Consider the following 23,723-nt stretch of genomic DNA (forward strand, 5'->3'; position numbering starts at 1 on the left):
TGGTTCCCCTGTTTTGGTCTTTTGCAAACAGAGTATGTTCTATCCTCATCATCTCGGTAAGTCCCCTTTTCCGTTTTCTCTCATTCTTTCCTTCTCTTGGTTCTGATTCCTTCGAAAGCTTCTGGTTGGCCATCCTCTTTGGGATGTGCTGAGGTATGCCCTTCTCGGCATCCTCACTTCTGGCGTCTTTTACCTTTCTGTTTCTTTCCTATTTGGGCGGAATCCTATTCTGCTCTTTTGAAATTGTTTTGTTATCATTCTTCTTCCTTGTCTTGGTTCCCCGACGCCTTTTCTGTCTGTGCCATGAAGGGTCGCTTGCGTTCTTTTGTTTTTCTTGTTTTCTTTTTCTGTCTTCTTTCTATCGATCTGTCCTGGTCTTCTTTTTCTTTACGCTTATTGATGGTGCCTGAGGATCCTTGCGTCTTATACTTTGCTGTGATGTTCTCTCTCTTTTTTCTTTGGTTGCTTTTCCTTTTCTGGGCTTCGGGATCCTCAGGGCCTTTCGTATAATCCCTTTGGACTTGGTCTGCGTTTTCTTTTTTCTGGGCTTAACTCACTCTTTCTTGGGCTTAGCTTATTCTTTCTTGGGCTTATTTTTACTGTGATTTTTTAGACCTCAACATTTAGCCCCCCAAGCTCGTGGGTTGCCTGAAGCCCACGCGTGAGTGATTTAGGTTTCCTTAGGTTTTTGTGGGATCCCAGCTTTCTTCTGCTGCTTTTGGTCGCCTCCTTTTTTGCGTGTTGTGTTCTTTTATAATTATTACTTTTCGCAGCTTCCTCTTTACACGGGACGTGGCAGTTGAGTATTTGAGATAAAACTCTCCTACCCACTTATCTCGTTTCCCATTGCTTCTCATTAATAACTGCTGATTAACCCCCTCTTCAAATTAAATGTTTTGCAACTGGCGCGTCTTTTCATAAACTGTTTTTCCCAACTGCTACTTGCGCCTTTATTGTAGCCGTTTCATCTTATCATTTTGCTTCTCTGAACCTTTTTCATTCCCTGAGTTTTTCTTCTTCTCTGTTACTCTGGTCTTCCCTTTTTCGCACTTTCAATCTCTTTTCTTCTCATAGTGTGTGCTGTTTCCATGGCTTCTTCTTCTTCTCGAAAGAGGAGAGAGCGTACTCCCAGTCCTTCTGAGGGGGAAGGTTCTTCTGGTTCTGCTCCGAGCGATTCTCGCGAGGTTGCTGAACGTCCGGCCTTCCCTTTACGGGATCCTTGGTATTCTCTCAGTTTATTTTTTCCTCATATATCTCATGGTGAGGCTCCTCCATCTCCTCACGTTTGGCTATTTTCTGGCCAAGCGGGTTTCGCTGGTTCCGCCCAGGTTCCTGACCCTAGAGAGATTTTTGATCTCCAGATCAGACAAGGAATCCGAGAGGCGGTTCCTATTTTCTTTGATTTTGTTCCGGGAAAGATTCAGGGTTGGCCTATATGGGTAGACAAGGAACTGTCTGATGCTGAGTTTGTGGGTCGTTTGGAGCGCGCTGGCATCCTAAAGGCAGTGGCTATTTCCAGAAACCTTGAGGGTTTCAGAGACGCCAAAGGGCTCAAGCATCTGGTACGTCGTTGGTGTCCTTCCCTTCATACTTTTTTCTTTTCTACTGGTGAATTGACAATCACCTTGGAGGATGTGGTTAATAACTTCCTCCTCCCGGTGTTTGGTGAAGAAAATCCCTTTGATATTGATCTTTCTGGTGAGGATCTCGTGATAGAAGAGAAATTATTTGGTCATTTTGGTGGTCGCTCCGCCTCTCCTGGTGATAAGCCGGCTAGGATGGGGAGATGGGTGATGACCCTCTCTCGTGAAAAGGATAAGGAAGTGAGGTGGGCCGGTTTCCTGGCCTTTTGGCTTAGTAAATTTTTGTTCAGTGAGTTCCCTGGGTACGGAGTTAAGTCTTCATTTTTTCCGTTGGCAATCAAGTTGGCTCGGGGTACCCAGTATCCTTTGGCCCCTCTGTTTTTGGGTCATGTTTATTCTCAACTGGACCAGCTTCATGGAGATGAGGTTGAGGGTGACTCTTGCTATGTGATTACTTCATCTCTTCATTGTGCCATTCTTCAGATTTTCATGTGGGACCGTTCTGCAGCTACCTTGGCTAAGTGTAGAAATTTGAAGTTTGTGAAGGACAAGTTCCAAGGATCCCCCGACATAGTGAAGGGTCTTTGTGGCAATTCTACTGATGCCTTTCCCATTATTTTTCGTTGGATTAGCTTAAAAGGTGGTGGCCTCAATCTTGTGGAGTTGTTTGACCAAGCAGGGAGCTTATGTTGGAGATCCCCTCGTGAGTTTGGTCCTGGCTTTGTGTGTGATTCTGTGTTGTCTTCTTTTTTATCTTCAACAGGTAATACCTTCGACCTGCGCCGTGGTGATGAGGGCAGTCTGGCTTATCTTGCCTGCATTAGCCCCTCCTGGCTTCCCGTGCCCTCTTCAAGTGGCCCAAAGTACACTCATTATTCAGCACACCGGGTGCTCCGACAGTTTGGTTTTGATCAAGACATTCCGCCAGTTTTCAAGGATGTGGTGCCATCCCTTCCTTCCTTGGATCCTTTCTTGAGGCTGCAGGCCTTTTCTTATTGGTCGCGGAGGAGCCCCCAGTTCGTAGTGCCTAACTCCCAGAGAGGAGTCTTTGCTTCCAGTGGCTATACTGGTTATTGGAGAAGAGTACAAAAATCTTTTGTTGACTATGTTGGCACTGGTACAATTCGGGAAGTCCCGAATTCTAGCATTGTTTCTGCTCCGACAGCTAATAGACGTTTATCCCTTCCTACTGCTGGGATTGTTTCTGCTGCTGCAAGCAGCAAGACTGGGTTTGCAGAGTGGCATTCCTCCAGGGGAGGTTGGGTGACTTATGGACAGGATTTTCCTGAGGCCTGGCTGGGTGATAGTCTTATCATTGGTACCTCCTCTGGGGTGCCCATCAAAAAGGGTGCAACAGAGACAATTAGTGCTGCTACTGCTAAAGGTAAGGATGTTAAGTTGAAGAAAATGAAAGCTGCTGATGTTGGCGAAAGTGCAGGGGGTGTGGAGATAGGCTCTGAAGCAAAAAGAAGGAAAACGGGGAAATCTCAAGCACACTTGGCATCTTACGAAGGCAAGGATGTCAGGGAACCTTTAGTTTCAAGGACCCGGAAGAAGACCAAGGTAGAGTCTTCTTTTCCCCAGGTTCCTGTGACTGCTTCAGTCCATGGTTCTTTAGGATCCTCTGGTTTGGTATCCCAGCCTCCTTTAGGACCCTCTGGGCGTACTCGTAGTAAGCAAAAGACTTCCAGAGAATCTGTAGAGAGAGAGAGAAGGGCAAGACTTCTTTCCTTCTTCTCTCTTTTTTTTTGTTGCATTCATTTTCTATCTTTGCTGACGAGTGGTGATTTCCTTTGCAGTCCAAGCGCAAGTCTGATTATAAGAAGGGTAAGAGCCAATCTTCTGGAGACGACGTGGTACGTGTGTTCCCCCTTCTTCTGTTCTTTCTGTGTTGCTAGCATTCCTGCTGTTTTCTTTTTTTTTTACTTAGTATTGCCTTCTCTGCTTCTCCTTTCTTTAGGTGGAGGTATCCCCTCCTGTGACTGGCAAGGCTCTGGGGGAGGAAACTATCACAGCTCTTTCTGTCATTTTTCCTGTTATGGGGGAGGAGCCCCCTACTGATGACCCCGCTGAGGAAACTGGGCAGCCGATGCAAGGTTCCCAGGATTCTCAGGATCCCAAAGCTTCTAGGATCCCATCATCTCAAAGTCCCCATCTTGCACGCACTCCTAGTCCTATTAGGACTGTGTTTCCTCAATCCTTGTCAGATAAGGATGCTTTGGGAGACACTCCTTTATCCAAACAAACAGGTAAACCTTGTTTCTTTTGAAGTGGCGTTATGCTTTACTTTCTTTTCCAGTTTCTCTTGAGTTCCTTCTTTTTCCTTTTAGGTCAAACCAGTGAGAAACCCGCTCCCAGTGTTGCCTCTTCTTTAGAATCAGAGAGCTCAGAAGGTGAGTGTAAGCTGCTCCATCGTGTTTTCCTTTTTCTTTCCCCCCTTTCTTTTTTTTTTTATATATGGCGAAGCCCCCTGCATCTATCCCTTCCTTTAGCCAATTTGCCATTGGTCCTTCACCTTTTCTTCAACTTGCCTTATGTTCCTTCCCAGAATCTTCGGGGAAGTCAGGAGATCAGGAAGAAGAGGTTCTGCCTCAAGAAACTGGAACCGGTTTGTTCTTCTAAATCTGTTCTTCCTTTTCTTTTTCTTCTTTTTTTTGAATATTGATACAGGCTTTGCAGGTTCTGAGCTTGTTATCCCTGAAGGAATTGTGAGACCTGTTGAAGTTGCTGACCTTCATCCAGAGCAAAAGGCTGCAAGTCCTCAGGTTTCTGCAAGTGGTGACGCGGTGATGGGGGATGCCTCGAAGGTGGCTGCCTCAGATCTTGATTCAAAGCTTTCCTCTTTCCTGGCTCGCTTCGATCTTTTGGAATTCAACAGTCTTCCTGCCAGCCACTTTCATGTTTTTGGGTCTTCTTATGGCAGCTTCCTGCGCTTCTCTGTTCCTATGGAGGGCTTGCCGCTGCTAGAGAGCCTGCTCAAGAGTCACGGGGATTTTACCAGTGGCTTCAGGGGAGGCGTTTTTCTAGGCAATATTTTGATGGAGTTGCTGTGTGCTGTGTTGATTTCTCTAAGGAATTCCTCTGTTGATTCGTTGTCTGAAGAAAAGCTCCTGGAATGGAAAGGGGTGGTGCAGGACCTTCTAGAGGCCAAGTTTAATTTGTCTTTCCTGCTGGATCACTTGCGTCTGCTGGCTCATATGCTGTTTCAAAGGCAATCATTCAAGAGTATAGACACTGAGATAGCTGTTGCTGAGGAAGCTTTGGCTCATGCTCACAAAGTTTTACAAGATTTGAAAGTCAAGCGGCAGAGGATCCTTTCTTCTTTGACTGTTCCTGCTATTTCTCCAGATGCTTCTTTGTTGGCCGGCCTCATTCCTTAGCTTTTTTTTTTTTCATTTACATGAACAATTTGGGGTTGTATAAGTTTTTTTTGAACATTGCTCTGCTCTTTGCTTTCTCAAAACTGCTTCTTATTTCTTAGTATGTGAATCTGCCTTTTTCCTTGGATATATATTGTCTTTACTTTCTCGTGACTCTTTTCTTTTCTGAGTCCTGGACCATGGTTCCCACAGGCTTCACTGTAAGTTCTGGTCCAGGTACCTGGTGATTTATTGTGCAAGTACTGAACTGGGTACACTAGTATCCTTCTCTACATATATATATATATTTTTTTTTGAGATACGGTCCCAGTTCATGAACTTTGACAGGTTCCCCCTTTGCCAAGTGCTAGGCTAGGTGTCCTAGATATTTTCTTTTATTCTGTGATCCTAGACCTATGCACTTGGGACTGTTTGTGGGATATCTGAAATTATTTGTGAGGTGGATCCTGGGCCATATGTAAAAGGGTATTACACATTCTCCCCTTTTTTGACTCAGGTATCCTTCCTTGAATTTATCCATATTTAGTCTTTGCAGTAAAGAAAAACTTAAATGTTGCAGAAACAGGAATTCCATTAAAACATGATCATTTTTTTTTTAGGAACAAATAAAAAGTCTTTTGGTGTAGCATTGATCACAAAGTGTCAATCTATCACATGTTCCTGAACAAAATTATCTTAGACCAGAATTCTTGATAAAGGCTGAAAATAAAAAGACAAAAATAAAAAAGGAACTTAGCAGATAGTGAAGCTGGTGAAAGGACCCTGAGGTACTGGGGATCCCCTTGTCCTTATGCATAATATTGCTTCAGCCATTTCCCGTTTATGGGTTCTGTCAGGACTGTTCCATCTTCTTTGGCAAGGTAATAATATCCACTTTCATGAGCTGCATTGATGATGTAGGGTCCTTCCCATTTTGGGGTGAACTTGGAAGGCCCTGGCAGGTTCCTCCTCACGTGCTCCGCCATCCTTAGCACTAATTGCCCTTTGGTGAACACTCTTGGGCGTACTGCTTGTGCATATGCTCTGGTCATTCTTTGCTGGTATCTTTGGCTCCTTTTCTTGGCCAGTTCCCTTTCTTCTTCTACTCCTTCCAGATCTACTAATCTCTTTTCATTGCTTGCGTCTTCACTTTCTCCCTGATTTTCCTCAAGAACTACCCTTGGTGTAGGAATGATTAACTCCACAGGGCTGATGGCCTCTGTTCCATAAACCAGGGAGAATGGGGAGAATCCTGTGGCTGTCTTTACAGAGCTCCTACATGCCCAAAGCACATCTGCCAGATGGTCACTCCATTTTCCTCCATACTCATGCTTCATTTTCTTAAGGATTTTTAATATTACCCTGTTAGTAGCTTCAGCTTGGCCGTTTCCTTGTGGGTAGTATGGGGTAGATCTTCCCTGCTTGATGTGGTATGCTTCAGTTAATCCCTTCACATCTTTGTTTATAAATGGGGTTCCATTGTCACTGATAAGTCTTCTGGGGATCCCGAACCTTGTAATGATGTGGTCTCGAATGAAATTTGCTACAGCTGCTCCAGTAGCTTTTTTCAAAGGGATGGCCTCTACCCATTTTGTAAAGTACTCCGTGGCTGCCAGGATCCATATATAACCATTGGATGGAGGATTTATGGGCCCTATGAGATCGAGCCCCCAAGTATGAAAAGGCCATGGCGTCGTCATATCTTGTAGGACATTTGGGTGAGTGTAAATTGCATCTCCTAGGACTTGGCAAGCATGACATGTTTTGACCAGCTCCTCAGAGTCTCTTTTCATTGTTGGCCAGTAATACCCCAACAACAGTAACTGCTTGTGCAGCCTTCTCTTCCCTGGGTGACTTCCGCAATCTCCAGAGTGCACCTCTCTGACTACTTCTCTAGCTTCCTTCGGTCCCAGGCATCTGAGGGGATCCCCGTGGTATCCTTTTTTGAACAAAATGTCGTTCTGCAAGAAATACCTGCACGCTAGTTTCTTGAGCTTATGGGCCAGTTCCTTGTCGGTTGGCAGGATACCCTGAGCCAGGTATCCTATGAAAGGAACCCGCCAATCTTCCGTAACAAACACAGCGTAGCTTTCTTCTTTATCGATTGCCAAACGACATTCCTTACATTTCCCCTGTATGACTGCTGCTTCCTTGTCCATATCTGGCCAGTAATACCCCATGCGTTGCATCCTCCTGTATAGGCTGACTTTTTCTGCAACTCCACATGTTTGGGCGTGTAATTCTTCTAATTTCAACTTTCCTTCCTTCTCGGCGATACATCTGGACAGTATTCCTCCTGGCAGTCTTCTGTACAATTCTCCTTCTATCTGAGTGTAATCCATTAGCTCTTTGATGTTCCCTCTAGGGTTTACCTCTTTCATCCTTTCTTTGACTTCGTCCCTCCAATCCCACTGTTTGGATCCCCCTGGGTACATCCCTTGGAGGATCCTCACAATAGAATGTTCCTGCCTTCCTATTTTTATCAGTGTATCTCTCCCATCAAATGGTATTTGGGATCCCAGGGTGGCGAGAGCATCTGCGAACCTGTTTTCACTTCTTTGAGTGTATTCTATGCTGAAGGTTTGAAACTCCATTTCCAGTCTTTGTGCCCAAGTCCTGTAGGCTGCTAAGCTTTGTTCCCGTAATGCAAAGTCACCTTTTACTTGGGAGACTACAAGATTAGAATCTTCCAGCACTCTCATGTGTTTCACTCCTATGCTGAGTGCTATAGTCAACCCAGTCAAGTATGCCTCATACTCAGCTGCATTATTAGAGCATGAGAAACCAAGCTTGAAAGACAGGGGCATGACATCCCCATTTTCACAGCTTAGCATAATTCCTACCCCATTTGAAGTTGCTGTAGCTGACCCGTCAAACCTCATAGTCCATTTCTTCCCTGGGATCTCCATCACTGCTACCTCACTAGGGATTTCTTCGCTCAGCGGGCCTTCTTCCTTCCCTGGGAATTGAGCTAGCAAATCTGCTATGGCCTGGCTCTTTACAGCCTTGGGAGTTCTTGTGCCTATATCATATTGTGAGAGCAATACTAGCCATTGTGCCATCCTTCCCGTGAGGAGGGGCTGGTGCAGGAGTGCTTTTATGGGGTGGGACTTGGTTACCAAGAGGATTTGGTGAGCTGAGAAGTACCTCTTCAACCTTTGGGAGGCATAAACGATTACTAGGCAGGCTTTCTCTATTCTGGGGTACCTGGTCTCGGTATCCTTGAGTGTTCTGCTTACATAATATATGGGTTGCTCATTTCCTTGGTCATCTTCTTGTGCCAGCAAAGCTCCTATTGCCTGAGAGTTTGATGCTAAGTATAGCAACAGAGGTCGCCCACGTACTGGTGCCTGGAGGGTGGGCAGATGGTTCATAATGCTCTGAATTCTTTGAAAAGCTTCCTGCTGCTCTGTTCCCCAGGTGAATTCATTTCCCTTTTTCAGTAATTTTGATAAGCCTGCCGTAGCTGAGGCTAAACCAGGCACAAACCTCCTGATATAGGAGACTCTTCCCAGGAAGCTTTTGAGTTCTCTAACAGTAGTTGGTCTTCTCATCGTGGCAATAGCTGTGGCCTTGGCTGGATCCACGCTTATGCCTTTGTGATGTACCAGGAACCCAAGGAACTTTCCAGCAGACACTCCAAAGGCGCACTTCATGGGGTTCATACGTAACTTGTATTTCCTGCATCTTTCAAAGACCTGCTCAAGTACTTGGAAATGTCCTGTTCTGGTTTTTTACTTGACCACAATATCGTCTACATAATCTTCCATCTCCTCATGCATCATGTCATGGAAAATGGCTGTCATGGTCCGTTGATACGTAGCCCCCGCATTTTTGAGGCCAAAGGGCATTACAGTGTAGTAAAAGTTCCTAATCGGAGTTCTGAATGCCGTCTTCTCTGCATCTTTGGCTGCCATGCGAATTTGATTGTACCCACTGTACCCATCCATAAACGAGAACATTGAGTTTCCTGCAGCTGAATCTACAAGGAGATCGATATTGGGCAAGGGGAACTCATCTTTAGGACATGCCTTGTTCAAGTTGCGAAAGTCTACACAGCAGCGGATTTGACCATTCTTCTTCTTCACAGGTACAATGTTGGAAAGCCATTTTGGGTGTTGGATGGGTTTGATAAAACCAGCTGTTAGTAATTTCTTGACTTCTTGGACTATTTGAGCTTCTACCTCAATGTGGAAGACCCTGGCTGGTTGGACTACTGGCCTCACCCCTGGTTCCACATTAAGAGAATGGACTACCAACTCCGGGTCTAGACCAGGCATCTCATCATAAGTCCATGCAAACACATCTCTGTATTTTTGAAGTAAGGTTACCAGTTGTTTTCTTTCTTGAGCCACCAATTGACTGCTAATGAAAACAGGTTTCCGGGATCCTGGTTCTGTTCCCAGGTCTACTTCCTTCAGTTCTTCCTCGGGCTGAATCTGGGCCTCCTTAACTGGTTCTTCTGGGATTTCTTCTTGGGCCATCATGCAGCTTGGTGGTCCGGGACCTTCCTGCACAATGCATTCGGGTCCCGCGCACCTTCACAAACGATAAATTAGCCTTCCCCCAGGTTCCCGCACCACCACACATTCTCGGGATCCTGAAGAGCTGGGCTCCCTCTTTTGTCTTTTTCTTTCTAAAAGGTTTCTCAGGTCACGGGTGCCCCTTCCTCCTTCTTCTTCTTCTAGGATAGGTGCCCCCGGGGTCCCCGGGGTGGGGTTCTCATCATCTGGCTCCAACTCATCATAAAACATCGTTTCTGCAAAGTTCACTTCTCCCTGGCTGAAAGGATTATGATTGGCAGGGATCCTTATGGGCCTCCCATTCAGTCTCCCTTTAATGCATTGATGGAACGTGGATGGAATAAGGCGATGTTTATGAAGCCACGGGCGTCCCAGCAGCACGTGATAAGAAACTTCTACATTAATCACATGAAACCTTGTCAAAGCTACTATTGGCCCTACCCTTAAGGCTAGCTGCACGTATCCTTCTGTTGCTTCCACCGATCCTCCAAATCCTGTTATCTCCATGGGGGTCCCCAGGATCCTTCTGTCAGCTAAGCCAACAGCTTCCAAGGTACTCAAGGCTATGAGGTTGAGTGATGCCCCTGTATCCACCAGTGCTCTTCTGATTTGAACGCCGTTTATGGTGGCCATTAGATAAAGGGGTCTACGGTGGTCTGGGTGCTCAATCTCCATGTCCTCATCAGTGAAAGTTATTGCATTGGTTGTCTCCAGGAAAGCTCGACTAGCATGTGACTCAGCTGTAAAACATTCCATCCCTGAATCTGCTGCTATACTCATGAGAGACTCTGTGGCTAGTCTTCTTGCTTCTGGTCCGAATCCTAGTTGATTGAATAGTGACCTGAACTTAGGATTCTTCTGGAGGGTCTTAACTGTACTCGGGTGGAAGGATCCTTCAGATTCTCCTGCCTCTGCTGGGTTCCCATGTAGTACTACTGCTACCACCCCTTTTCCTTTGTGGTTAGGTAAGGGGTTCCTCTGCACTTCCGGTTCCTTCTGAGTGAGTTCCAAGGTTCCTCCCCTCAACTTTTTGTGGAAGAGCCTGCGAAGGGTCCAGCAGTCCTTAGTGGAGTGCTTCACATAATTATGGATTCTGCAAAATAAAGGATTCTTCCTTTCTTCCTCGGTTGGTGGCCTGGACACAGTGAATGGCCTGACAAGCCCATCTCCAATCCATTTGTCTAGGACATGGCTTAGCTCCTCAGCTGTGCATGGGATCACTGGTGGTTCCTCAAACACCTTCCCATCTGGTCTCTTCCTTTTCTCTCCTGCTGATGCTGTCATAGCTTGGGACGCGGGCAGCCTTTTTGTTCTCATAGTTTGCGCTGTCCTTCTGGTTCTCTGTAGCAGGTCAGCAAACTGTGTGATACATAAATTTTCAAGGTTGAGCCTGTAATCAAAAAGCATGTTGGCTATACAGGTTTCCACGAGCTCCTTTTCTTCGTGGTCTCCATAGCAGTCTAGAGACACATCTTCGAATCTTTTAATAAACTGAACAGGATCTTCTCCAGGTCTCTGCCTCACCATCTGCAGGTTCTGGAAAGTGATTTTGTCTTCACCAGGGTAATATTTGGCGCAGAATTTCTCCATCATCTCATCCCAGGTCTTGATGGACCCGGGTCTCAGCGTGGTGTACCAGGTGTATGCCCTATCTACCAAAGATTTGGCAAATTCCCTTAGACATAATTCTTTGTCTCCTGCATAGGGGCCCATAGTGTGGACAAACCTGCTCACATGTTCCACGGCACTTCCATTCCTCCCATCGAAAGGATGGAACTTTGGGGGTTCGTATCCCTTAGGATATGGTTTGCCAAGGAGTTCTGGAGGGAACGGGGGATCCCGAGAGAATTGCTTGGGGATCCCTGAGAGTTTTTCCCTTTCTTGCTCCAGGAGGGCATTGACGTCTGCCAGTGTCAAATACTGAGGGTTGGCTCTTCCTCCTACTGCTGACCCTCCTTCTGGCTGGGTCCCATATTGGTGGCCAGTAGGGGGAATGTTGTCTCTGACTTCCTGTGTCCTGCCTTCTTTGAGAAGACGAACTTCTTGCTCCAAATCCTTTAACATTGCTGTCATCCTGGCCATTAGGTCTGGTTCCTGTCTTGCGTGTCTTTGTTCCGACACAACCTCCTGTTCCACCAAGGGTATCCCACCTCCTTGCCTGGAGACTTCCTCGTTTTCTCCTACAGGCTCAGAGGCCGTAGGTGGCACATTGGTTCCTTTGCTGTTTCTTTGTCTTGGAGGCATTCTCTGTGAAGGGATTGTTTCTTCCTTCTTCTTTGCCCAGTCCCCAGCGGAGTCGCCAAAATGTGAGAGTGCTTTTTCGGGATACTCAGGCCCAAGGATCCCGAGCCTGAATGAAAAAGAAAGGATTTGGTGGACTGGGCCTTGACTCACCGCAGCTAAATGGCTGTTTAAGAATCAAGTGAATGCAGAGAATACTCCTGACAACATACAAAAAATGACAAACAAGGATATCGAGGAGTGCCAGAAATTAACAACGTAAGCTCAGAAAGAAAAGAAAAGCAGGATTAGCAAGACGATAAAAAAAGAGTACTGTGGGGATCCTGGGAATTATGAAACAGTATTTCATTAAAGCATTATCTGTTTGATTACAACAAGCTTACTAGGACGTGATACAAGGTCCAATCGAGCTCAAAAATTGCAGCCTTGAATGGCTATTTCAGCCTTCAAAACTTGCGAAGTTTGATTCTCGTTGGATCCGAGTATGTGCCATAGTTGCTTTTTCAGGATATCGGGAAGCAGTATTTGTTTTCCCTTAGTATTCTCTTTCTGCCTGGACTTTCTGATAATTTTTTCTAGGGAATCTCTTCTTTCTATTGTTCCTTTCTTTTTTTTCTCGCTGCCTTCTTCACAACCCATCCTCTCCTTTTATAGTGGAGTTTTTCTGGGCGTCTTGGGGAACCGTTGGTTCCCCTGTTTTGGTCTTTTGCAAACAGAGTATGTTCTGTCCTCATCATCTCGGTAAGTCCCCTTTTCCGTTTTCTCTCATTCTTTCCTTCTCTTGGTTCTGATTCCTTCGAAAGCTTCTGGTTGGCCATCCTCTTTGGGATGTGCTGAGGTATGCCCTTCTCGGCATCCTCACTTCTGGCGTCTTTTACCTTTCTGTTTCTTTCCTATTTGGGCGGAATCCTGTTCTGCTCTTTTGAAATTGTTTTGTTATCATTCTTCTTCCTTGTCTTGGTTCCCCGACGCCTTTTCTGTCTGTGCCATGAAGGGTCGCTTGCGTTCTTTTGTTTTTCTTGTTTTCTTTTTCTGTCTTCTTTCTATCGATCTGTCCTGGTCTTCTTTTTCTTTGCGCTTATTGATGGTGCCTGAGGATCCTTGCGTCTTATACTTTGCTGTGATGTTCTCTCTCTTTTTTCTTTGGTTGCTTTTCCTTTTCTGGGCTTCGGGATCCTCAGGGCCTTTCGTATAATCCCTTTGGACTTGGTCTGCGTTTTCTTTTTTCTGGGCTTAACTCACTCTTTCTTGGGCTTAGCTTATTCTTTCTTGGGCTTATTTTTACTGTGATTTTTTAGACCTCAACAGAGACATACAGATAAATAAATAAATAATTTAAAAAAGAAAAGAAGAAGAAGAAGAAGAAGCAAAGCTCCTTGATGTGCTTTGTTGGAGACAAAGTTTCAAGGGTTGGCGTCAGCAAAGGCTTCCCCTACAGAATCCTTGAGACTCTCAAAGAAGCTCATAATCTGATCATTTTTGTTTTTATTTTTTTTTCAAAAATTGAATGAGAAAGAGAAGAGCATAAAATTTGAATTTTTAGAGAAGGAGAGATAGAGAAATTTATGAACCTAGTGAAATCAATGAAAAGCATGGAGAGCACCTCGATCGGTGGTATATTTGAAACCCTTTGAAGTCATTTATTCAAGATTGAGGGTATGACCAAATGTATGTCAAATACCATAAGAGAGGAGATTGATTTGCAGAATAGGAAGAGCTGAAAAGCCATAGGTTTGTGTAATTGAGGAATGGTTTGGGTATGCTAAGAGACATCAAGAGAAGAGAGTTGGGGATTGGAGAGAGTAAATGTGACGATTAATGAGGGAGTTTGGAAGATTGTAGATAGAAAGGCTCTGCTCTTTATATATATATATATATATATATATATATGATTGATTGATGGGCAAGTATCTAATGGGATTTGTGTTATTCTCCACGTAACACTTACACCAATTCAGCCAGTTACAAAGGTTATAGATGGATATAGATTTTTTTTTTTTTTTAAAGGGAAAAGATAAAAATAGATATTGATTTATAAAGAAATACGATTGTCTACATTAAATTTAAGTGGGAATTGAAACAGTTAAGAGAGAGAGAGGTAAACTGGTTCAATGTTTTTTATTGAAGCAATTAAATAACCCCCATTCTTTCGATTCAAAGAAGATGTTTAAATTCCATTTTTTAAGAGTTGAGGTGGAAGGTCAAATGCAAAATTTGCTCTAATAAAGCACTACATGGGAAAACGTCATGCTTTTTCGCATGAGATATTTGCTTTTATATATATCTATATATATATATATATATATATATATTGATTTTACAAAATTAGCTATTACAATATTTCCAAGGTCATATAAGCAAGATTTGAAGAAGGATGAAATGAGGTGTGTTATTCTTACTAAATGATAAGTTAGCTATCTTACCACACATCAGCTTTCTTGCGTCTTCAAATACAAATTTTGTTGTTCTTTTTCTTACCAATTGGTTTAGTTCTATACTTCCTCATAATTTTTTCTTCTGTCCAACATTATCTTTTTGGTATCTAATGATGTATTATTATCTAATTTGATGGTTTCATAATAATTCTATGGTATATGATTGAGCATTAAACTTTGATGTTTATACATATCTTTCTTTTCCTTTTGTTTTTTTTTCTTGATTATTCGATAGTTGGGGGAGAGGGTTTTAAATCCTATACATCACTATTAGAAACATGTCTATGCACATCATAGTGTATCCTCCACATCAGCTGGTACTAATAAAAGGTTTAAATTTTGACAAAACTAAAGTGCATGTGGTTATCGTTCAAATCGAAAATGCAAGAATCAAATTCACACTCACATTAAAATCACAAGGGTGACAATTGTATGAACCCCCTTATTTTAATAGGGTAAACCCCACAAACTGTTTATAGGAATGCCAAAGACTTAAAAAGAGGCTATAACTTGTGTTCTAGCCTATGAAAGGGATACAACAACGATGGTCTATTGGTCTCTAATATCTAATTCCAAACTAAAAGATGAGCCATTTAATATTACAAATATATTCCCCTCTCTGATCAGAAGAATTGAGCATATGATATCCACCTTATTGCTACATAATATTAGTATTTTAATTTTAATTTTTTTTATTTAAAAAAGAGCATCATACCAAGATAACGGTTCCATTAACGTCAGACAAGATATGTGAACAATTTATTTAGTGTCCAAGAGCAATCTGGTCTTGAATTTCCTTCATGACTAATATCCCAAGCAAATAATTAAGTTTAAAACTTTCCTAGAGTAATGAATAACATGATCAACCGACAAATACCAACAAGCAAACAACAGTGAATTGGCTTGACTAATAAACCTGATATGTAAAATTTAAATAGCAACAACAGATAGATTTATTTATAAAAAATAAAAATAAAAATAAAAAACACAATAAATAGATTTAGCTATTACAACTATTCCTAACAACTTTCCTATATCCCTCAGCGGGGAGTTGCTCCCTGTCGTTTGTGCCCTCTTTGCGCTACAACTCTCTTAAGATATTCTGCCAGTCTCTTAAAATTCACTTTCCGCATCACTAATGGATTCACAATTGCATGCAATTGAATTGTCAGCAATTACCTGCCCTTCCAAAATCCCATTCCAGGCACTTTGTATGCTGTTTGCAACCTTAAACATTGAGGGGCGAAGTACATGTTCTCTACTTACACAATCCAATGCTAGGGATGCAACATTTGCCAGTGCCTCCATTTCCAATGGGGAAGGTGGTGGTACTTTTGGGTCCAAAATCTTGTGAATTTCCTTTTGGGCAATGTATGGCGCTACAAAATCAACTACAAGCCTTTTCTCATCATTTTCATTTGCATGATATACCTTGCACCCAAACAACATTTCTAACAATACTACTCCAAAACTGTACACGTCAACTTTGGTTTCCAAACTGGCAATAAAGTAATCAGGCGCCGTGTACCGAAGAGTGTCCACCAGCCTTTCACATTCATAACCAGACCAATCGTCCACAGGGGCTTCCATAGATAAGTTGAAATTAGACAGCTTAGCAGTCAACATGGCATCTAGAAATATGTTAGACGGTTTGATACTGCGGTGTATGATTTGTGGTACTGCATACACGTGTAGGTATTCAATGCCTCTGGCTATGTCTAGTGCCACTTTAATCCGGGCAGCCCATGACATTAGAGAAGTACTTTCAGGATTGTGAAGATGCCAATGAAGGGTACCATATCCCAAGTACTCGTAGACCAATAAGCCATCCTTACCATCTTCACAAAATCCCAATAAGCGAACAACATTCTTGTGTTCGAGTCGTGACCAAGCTTCCACTCCACGTAGGAATTCATTTACAAATTGCTCAGACATTGAAATTTCAGCACGATGAATAGTCACTTCTCGGCCATCATCTAAAATGGCATGGTACAGTGAGCCAAAGCCATTTTTTCCAATCTCGCAATCTTTTGAAAAGTTGTTAGTGGCTTCAAGTAGCATTTTCAAAGGAAATTTTTCCCTAACTATAATTTCTACGCCTTTGAATCTTCTTGTTAGGATTGTGTGTCTAGGTCTTTTGGAACTGTTTGTTAGTGACATGGCTGTGGAAAATAATGATAAAATGTCATTTTTTTTGGAATGAGAGAATTTTGGAGGTGTTCGGTTAGATTTTGAATTATTACTGCTCTTCGGCTTAAGAATCTCTTTGAAGGTTGCTGTACGTCCAGGGCTTGCTGTGCTGGAAGGATCAGTTTCAGAACTACTGTCTGTTTCAGACCTACCTGGTGGGAAGCATGACGATATAGAATAAGAGAATTGTGCTGCTGCACGAGGTGTTTCATTAGATTCTGAACAACTATCATCTGTTTCAATTTCAGACATGGCAGGTGGGAAGAGTAATGAAATGGAAAGACTTCTTGCTCCATTAGCATCAGTGTCAGAGTTGTTGGCTGGAATTGGATTTGTTCCATTCAATACAGAACTAACAGACTCCAACTTGGCTGATGGGGAAAATGAAGACTCTACGAGTGATGGAATTCTTTCCTCACTAATTGTTGGATTACCAAATTCTAAGTTGTTGGCTACAAATTCTGCAACCAAAAATGACGAAATCTGATGAGAAAATATCTAATTCTCATTAATAAATAAAAGAAGTTATAACTCTGTTATTATACTCAAAAGAGTACAAATCCTATTTGCTAATTACAATATGATAGTTATACATGGACAAGCCCGCGATATGCACAGTAAATACTTAAAAAAGAAAAAAATTGTAGCATAGGAAACTACTGTTGTTTATGAGGAAAAAATGTCACGAGTCCTATTTGAAGTGGCATTTACATCTGGTAGTACATCCCTTAAACACAAAACCTGAGAATTTGAGGGATGCCCCTGTCTAAGGTGCCACAGCTTACTCATGTCACTAGAGTTTAAAGTAAAATTCACAAAGAATTTGTGTACAGGAAGATGAAAGGAAGGAAGAATAGAATTACAAGTGTTTGAGAATTTGAATTTTGCAGCAAGTTAAGTCCATTATGAACCTCACCCACATCGATTGGCCTCCAGCATATAAGGTCCTACATGAAGCAGAAATTTGATAGTTTGACAAGACAACATAGGAGTTTTTTGAGGAGGCAGACTAAGATATAATAAATTGAAGGAAAATGTAGGCACACGTAGGACATTTTCAAGGAAAAGGTGGACTGAAATTCTAACAGATCCTATGAGAGTTAACATAACTATTTCACCATTTGGAAGTTCCACAACACACTGCTTAACAAATGTGATAGTGGTATGTAGAGCTACAGAATGCACAATGTTATTTGTAGCCCTGGTATCCACAACCAATGTATCTCCCTCATATGCATGTCTACTAACCACTTTTTTTTTTTTTTTTTTTTTTTCAGAAAATACCGAATGCCTCAAATCACAACTGAAATCAGGACTATGAAAGTTCTGCAAAGAAGGAAAATTACCTGCCATAGAAGTGGAGTTAGTTCCCAACATAGCCAAGAACCGTTGACATTGCTCCTGAGTGAATGCAAATGAAGTAGATGCAGAACTAGAATTCTTGTCAACAGTGTGACCATTCATTCCACAGTGATTGCAAGTGAGCTTTTCTTTCCCTTTAGAGTTCTTGTTATTTTTGTTTCCTGAAGAAGAAGATACCTTAGTAACTAGGGTTGATGATTCCACATGAGGACATGAATTGTTTCCCACACTACAACGCCTTTCTTCTTGAATTAGCAAAGAGTGCACTTCATTGATGGGTGGGAGAGGATCCATCAACAAAATTTGTGCCCTAACTTGAGCATAGGAGTCATTAAGACCCATTAAGAATTGCATCACTAAATCTTGATGCTGAAGATCATTGAGTTTCTGACCTAAGTTGCAAGTGCAAAATCCACAAGAACACATTGGAAAAGGTCGAAATTTTTGCAATTGATCCCAGAGCACATTCAATTGAGTGAAATATGATTTAATTGATGATTGACCTTGAGTAATTCCAGCAATATCCTTCTGTAATTGAAAAACTCGTGCTCCATTTGCTTGTGAAAATCTTTCCCTAAGGTCGTTCCAGATTTCATGAGCAGTGTCCTTATAGACTATACTTGTAGCAATTTCTTGAGAAACAGAATTGAGGATCCATGAAGCAACCATTTTGTCGCAATGAATCCAAGCTTGAATTGCCAATGATGTTTTGACCATTGGAGATGAGAGAGTCAATGTGCCATCAATAAACTCTAACTTGTTCTTGGCAATCAGTGCCATTCGCATTGATCTTTCCCAAGTTGAGTAATTCTCTCCTACGAGAGTTTGATACACAAGCATAGCACTAGGGCTTTCTTCATGGTGCAGGTACAAAGGATTTGATGGATCATCCAAGATGGATGAGCTTCGTGAAGGGGATGAAGAAGTTGAAGTCGAAGCCATTGAAATATAAGTGTTTTCAACTTACTGCTTTGACAATATATCGAAATCTGATAAGAAAATATCTTATTCTCATTAATAAGCAAAAGAACTTACAACTCTTGTTGTTTCTGCACTCTAAGAACAGAGTAATCAAATTGGGTACACACTGATTCTCAAAAAAAATAAAAATAAAAATTGGTTACACAGTAAAACGTAACTAACTAACTTAACCTGTTGGTTAATTACACAATGACAGTTGTAGACAAGCACGATAACTACTTGCTAACAAAAACTGTATACCATAACAATTAAAATACTGTTGTGTATGCAGACTGTACAAGAAATTCAGGAGAATCCTTATTGCTTTGTTTCAATTCTTTAACAAAAAAAATAAGCTGCAATTATATATTCAGATACTAAAATTAAAATATTCTTGTCTAACTCGAAATTCTTTGAAACTTACTTGGATCAACTTGGTGCTTCCACGTACTGATCCTGGACATAAAATTCTGGGAGATAAATATGAGTGAGAGAGAGAGAGAGAGAGTGAAAAAATTGCATATCATAATGGTGTGTTGGTATTCATAATTTATAAGAATTTGGAAGTTTCATCAAAGATACAGTTCTCATGCACTCTCTTGCCCTGTTCACTTTCCAGAAGAAATAAAAGCACGTTTGGTAGCTCTATTATTTTTTATTTGTGAGTCAAAAATGTGACTTTGGCTAATTTACTTGCCGAGACCATTCACATCTTGTTCTAGAATTCCACTTGGCTATTAACTTCTATGAAAAAAAATTGGGATTTTCGATGGCTTTAATTATTTATTTATTTTTTACAAATGCTCCGTTTGACCATCTCACTGAGGAAATTCACATGCAGGTTCAAGGAATCCGACTTTAGTCAATTGAATATGTGGGCATATGGATATAGGAAGTACAGTGCTGTTTTTTAATCTGCTTTGGCGGCTGATGAAACTGTTTGTTAAGCAAGTTATAAATTTCTAAATTTTTATCCATAAATAAATAAAATTCTTACAATTTTCTTTTTCCAATTTTCTAATGATTTTCTGCAATTTCTTATTTGCCACCAACTTTGGGCAGCTCTGTGAGGGCCCTCCAGACCTCGGATTAGTGCAAATAAAGTATTGTTGGAAAGCTTATAAGATTAACTTCACAATGGTACCAAATTGGCATCAATCAGACTTCTGAATCAAAATTACTGATGATGTAGAAAGAAATGTGTATATATTACGTTTAAATGTGCTAGTCTTTAATGGGAAGTGCTAGTAAAAAGGTTTAATTTGTTACAAAACTAAAGTGCAGGTGTTAAATTGTTTAAATAAAAAATACAAGGATCAAATTCACACTCAGTTTAAAATCAAGGGTGACATTTTTATAAACCTCCTTATTTTAATAAGAGTAAACCTCACAAATTGGCTACATGAATTCTAAAAGGGCTATAGCTTATGTTCTAGAGATGGTCTACTGATCTCTAATATCTAATTCCAAATTAACAGGGGGCCATTCAGTACTACAAATATGTTCCCATCCTGACCAGAAGGATTGAGCAACTAACATCTATCTTCTTATTTCTGCATAATTATTGAAAGTTTAATTAGTGTGTAAAACACCGATGAATGTTTAGACCCCCAATTTTAACAATACCAACACAAGTTTATATACAAACAATATATGTGCGGAATGATGAATATAAGCTATATCCAAATTGGTAAAACTCTCTAAACCATCATTAATCACAAACACAACAGTAATTAAAAGGCAAAGAGTAAGGGAAGAGAGATACAAACACAAAGATAACACCAGTATGTGTTATGAAAGAGGAAACCGAAGAACTCGACGAAAAACCTCTCCGCCGCCCTCCAAGCGGTCAAATGATCCACTAAAGAATGAAGTTAGGATACATGAATAGCAGAAGCCCCTCCAAGCCTAATCTACCCAATGCATCTAAGCTCTCCAAGCTTCTTGCTCCAACAGGGTTATACCTAACCTTGTCTTCTTTAGCTTTTGAATCCCACAATAAGCCCATTGCATCAACTAAGTAAATTGGTCATCTCCAAACCGTTTCCCAAGCACCAAAAAACCTTCTCACTGATATGGGTATGGTGAAATACGGATTTGGCAAATGTACCTCTTAAGGATATGTCAATGGAGAGGGTGAGAGTAGAAAAATTTGGAGAATCAAATGATAAAGATTGTGGATGAGTCAATCTTGTTTTTCTCTACGGTTCTCTCTCAAAATTCTCTCTAGAAGCTCTCTACATTTTGTGGGTATAAAGGTATTTATAGTAGTGTATGTGAGGAAAGTGAAAAGTTAGTTTTCATCCAAACAGGGCATTCTGGGGACTTAGTCTCGCGAGTGGAACGAGTTGCGAGCTAATTGCCTAGCTAGACTGTACATTTTTGTCTTGTAGTGCTCCAGTTGTCGTAACCCTTCAGTTCCCTACATACTTCACACGTGTGCCACTTTAGTGACTTGCCAGTCGCGAGATCCAGTCACGAGGTTCCTTTGTATGCACACATCTTGCTTACACACAACCCTTACATAATTCCCACCTAAATACAGGATATCTAATTATTAAAATACAAGCAAATTTGGCACGGAATAAAGCCAACACATGATTAAATAAATTCAACCTTACAATCTCCCCTTTTGACTATTCCGTGACAAAACCCTAAAACAGACTCTAGACTTAAAATGTGAGTTGGGATCAATTACCAAAATTCACTCATGCCTAACTCTAGAAATTGTGAAGCTCTTGAACCAAACGAACAAGTTTTCTTGAAAACAATAACACAAGACAATCATTGTAAGTATAAATCTTGAAATACATATGGAACAAGTACAATGCGATCAAGCAATAAAGATTATAGCAATAAAGTATGGCTTGACCAAACATGAACAATCACTATAAATAGTGATTACAATGATCATTCACATAAGGAATGAACATCTGGACATGCAAGAAAATAAGCTCAATGCAAAATATCATTTGCATGTCCAACACACAACCGATACAACAACACAAAGGTAGTTGCATCAAGGATACAAGATCCAACATGGGTACAAGTGAGGGGTACTAAAGAAAATGCATAACATTAACTAAGAGTACTAAGCTACAAAAGCAAAGGTACATAATAAAGCATAGTTTAAATAGCTAAAACATTCAAGAATACAAGCATTCATAACACACCATGTCCAAATATTTTGAAACCAAGTACTTAAGTTATAGAGTACTTAAAAACCAAACCAAGGTACTAAAACAAGTTCTATGAAAACCCATAATAGAGACTAAATCAAAACAAAAACCATAAAAACTATAAAAACTTATAAAGTTTCTCCCTCTTAAGAGCTACTCCAACTACTCCCCATTTTTGACCGGAATGGCAAAAGGGCTAAGGCTAGTCAGTGAAGCTATCAAACTTAGCTGCAAGCAAGTTAATCTATTCTTGAATGGTAGTCAGCCTGTCAGAGTGCTCATTTTGGACTTCTCGCAAGCCGTCAATCCTCTCAAGAATGATTTGAAATTCATCTAGAGCCACTTCTAAAGATGATGAGGCTCTGGTCCTTTTACCACGACTTCGTGAAGTTGAGGGTTGTCCTTCCGCTTCAATCTCGGTGTCCATAGGCTCTCCTTGTGTTGGATCACCCTCCTCTTCATCACCCGGAAGACGAACTTTGATCCTTGCGATTGTTAGAGCATTGATAGCCAGAGGAGTAGGCATGAGGCTGATATGTTGGGTAATTTCCACACCTTTTACACGAAAGAGCCTTATGAGTAGACTAGGGAGAATAAGCTTTGCCCTTGAAGTTGTCCTTGTTTCATCGGCAATGATGGAGAATGCATGAGTACTAATGTTAATGTAGGTATTCTCCCGAAACTCCATGAGAAAGATGACTCTAGCATTGTTGATGGTGGTCATCTTCTTCACTGGGTAAAGATTGAACATCATGATGTATGTAAGGCATCGCAAATCCGGTGGAAAAGCAATTGTGTTAAGACATCTCCCTTCTCTAACACCACCAATATGGAATTGAACCGTCTTTACGAAGAGCATTATGTCCTTGTAGTGAGTGAAATCTTGTTCTAGATCCTCAAAGCCAAGAACATTATCAATTTCCTTGTTTTTCAAAAGCCGTCGCACATACTAGTATTTGACTAGGAAAAAGGGAAAATGACTTTTATGAAAATGTATGATGCCTAAAAGCCAAAGGCTTGTTCATCAAATTGAAATATGAAAAATTTCAGGCATCGATCTCAAAATGAGATGTATTGATTCAAAATGATCAAATATTATGAATTGTATTGGTATTCATCGGAGTCCAAACAAGTGAGAAAATGCCTAAGAGGCATTTTATCAAACACCTAACGTGCACACTATAAACAACAATGTAAAGCAATGCATGAACATCATGAAATCCACCCTTAATACATGATCTTTTTGCCAAAAGGGGCCAACATCCAAAGCAAATCATCAAAAGAAACCAATCCCATACAAAAATTTAACAAAAATGAATTTTCCCCAACCCCTATGATGAAAATCGTAACCAAGAGCACAAAAACTCTCCAAACCATAATCTAAGGATCAAAATCAAATAAAAGAGTTTAGAATTACCTTAGAGAAGTTAATGGAATGAAAAACTATTCAAATTGATTGGGTTTTGATGTAAAAATATTGAAAGAGGGGTTATAGAGAGAATGGGAGTGGTTTAAAACAGGTTTCCCACGAAAAGCTCTTTAAAAAGTTGTTTCTGGGTGTTTCGCAACTGGCAAGTCGTGATATGAGTCGCGAGTAAGTCGCGAAACCATTCTGTGTAAACTTGCTACTGGGTCTCGCGACTGGGCGAGTCACCAAAATGAGTAGCCAAAACTTGCTACTCGCGATAGTAGCCAAATTGAGTAGGCAAAAATTTTGACACCTGTTTTTCAACACAAAACATGCTTAAACAATGAAAAACAAAGTAAATACTAAACATAAACACAAAGAATGATAAAAATCACTTCCAAATACATATAAAATGATCAAAAAGAAAAAACTTTTTGGATTGATCCATATATAGTTGAGCACACACTCATCACATTTAAACAA

General features: G+C 41.1%; 1 protein-coding gene across 4 annotated transcripts in view; it reads right to left on the bottom strand.

Annotated features, from left to right (window-relative positions):
- Window positions 1-15,023: 15,023 nt before the first annotated feature.
- Window positions 15,024-23,723, bottom strand: part of LOC126720323 (proline-rich receptor-like protein kinase PERK8) — a 30,869-nt gene continuing 22,169 nt past the window's right edge. Inside the window, exons 1-3 of one of the 4 annotated variants that reach the window (XM_050422654.1) lie at window positions 19,078-19,271; window positions 17,678-18,682; window positions 15,024-16,792 (exon numbers count right to left, since the gene is read on the bottom strand). In XM_050422654.1, coding sequence (XP_050278611.1) covers window positions 15,255-16,792; window positions 17,678-18,635 — 2,496 coding nt within the window. In that variant the 5' untranslated portion in view covers window positions 18,636-18,682; window positions 19,078-19,271 and the 3' untranslated portion in view covers window positions 15,024-15,254. Of the gene's footprint in view, window positions 16,793-17,677; window positions 18,683-19,077; window positions 19,272-23,723 lie in introns of those variants that run through there. The other 3 variants (XM_050422657.1, XM_050422656.1, XM_050422655.1) reach the window with 3 other exon arrangements.

This window comes from Quercus robur, chromosome 4, assembly GCF_932294415.1.
Source record: "Quercus robur chromosome 4, dhQueRobu3.1, whole genome shotgun sequence".
In the NCBI taxonomy this organism is placed as follows: Eukaryota; Viridiplantae; Streptophyta; class Magnoliopsida; order Fagales; family Fagaceae; genus Quercus; species Quercus robur.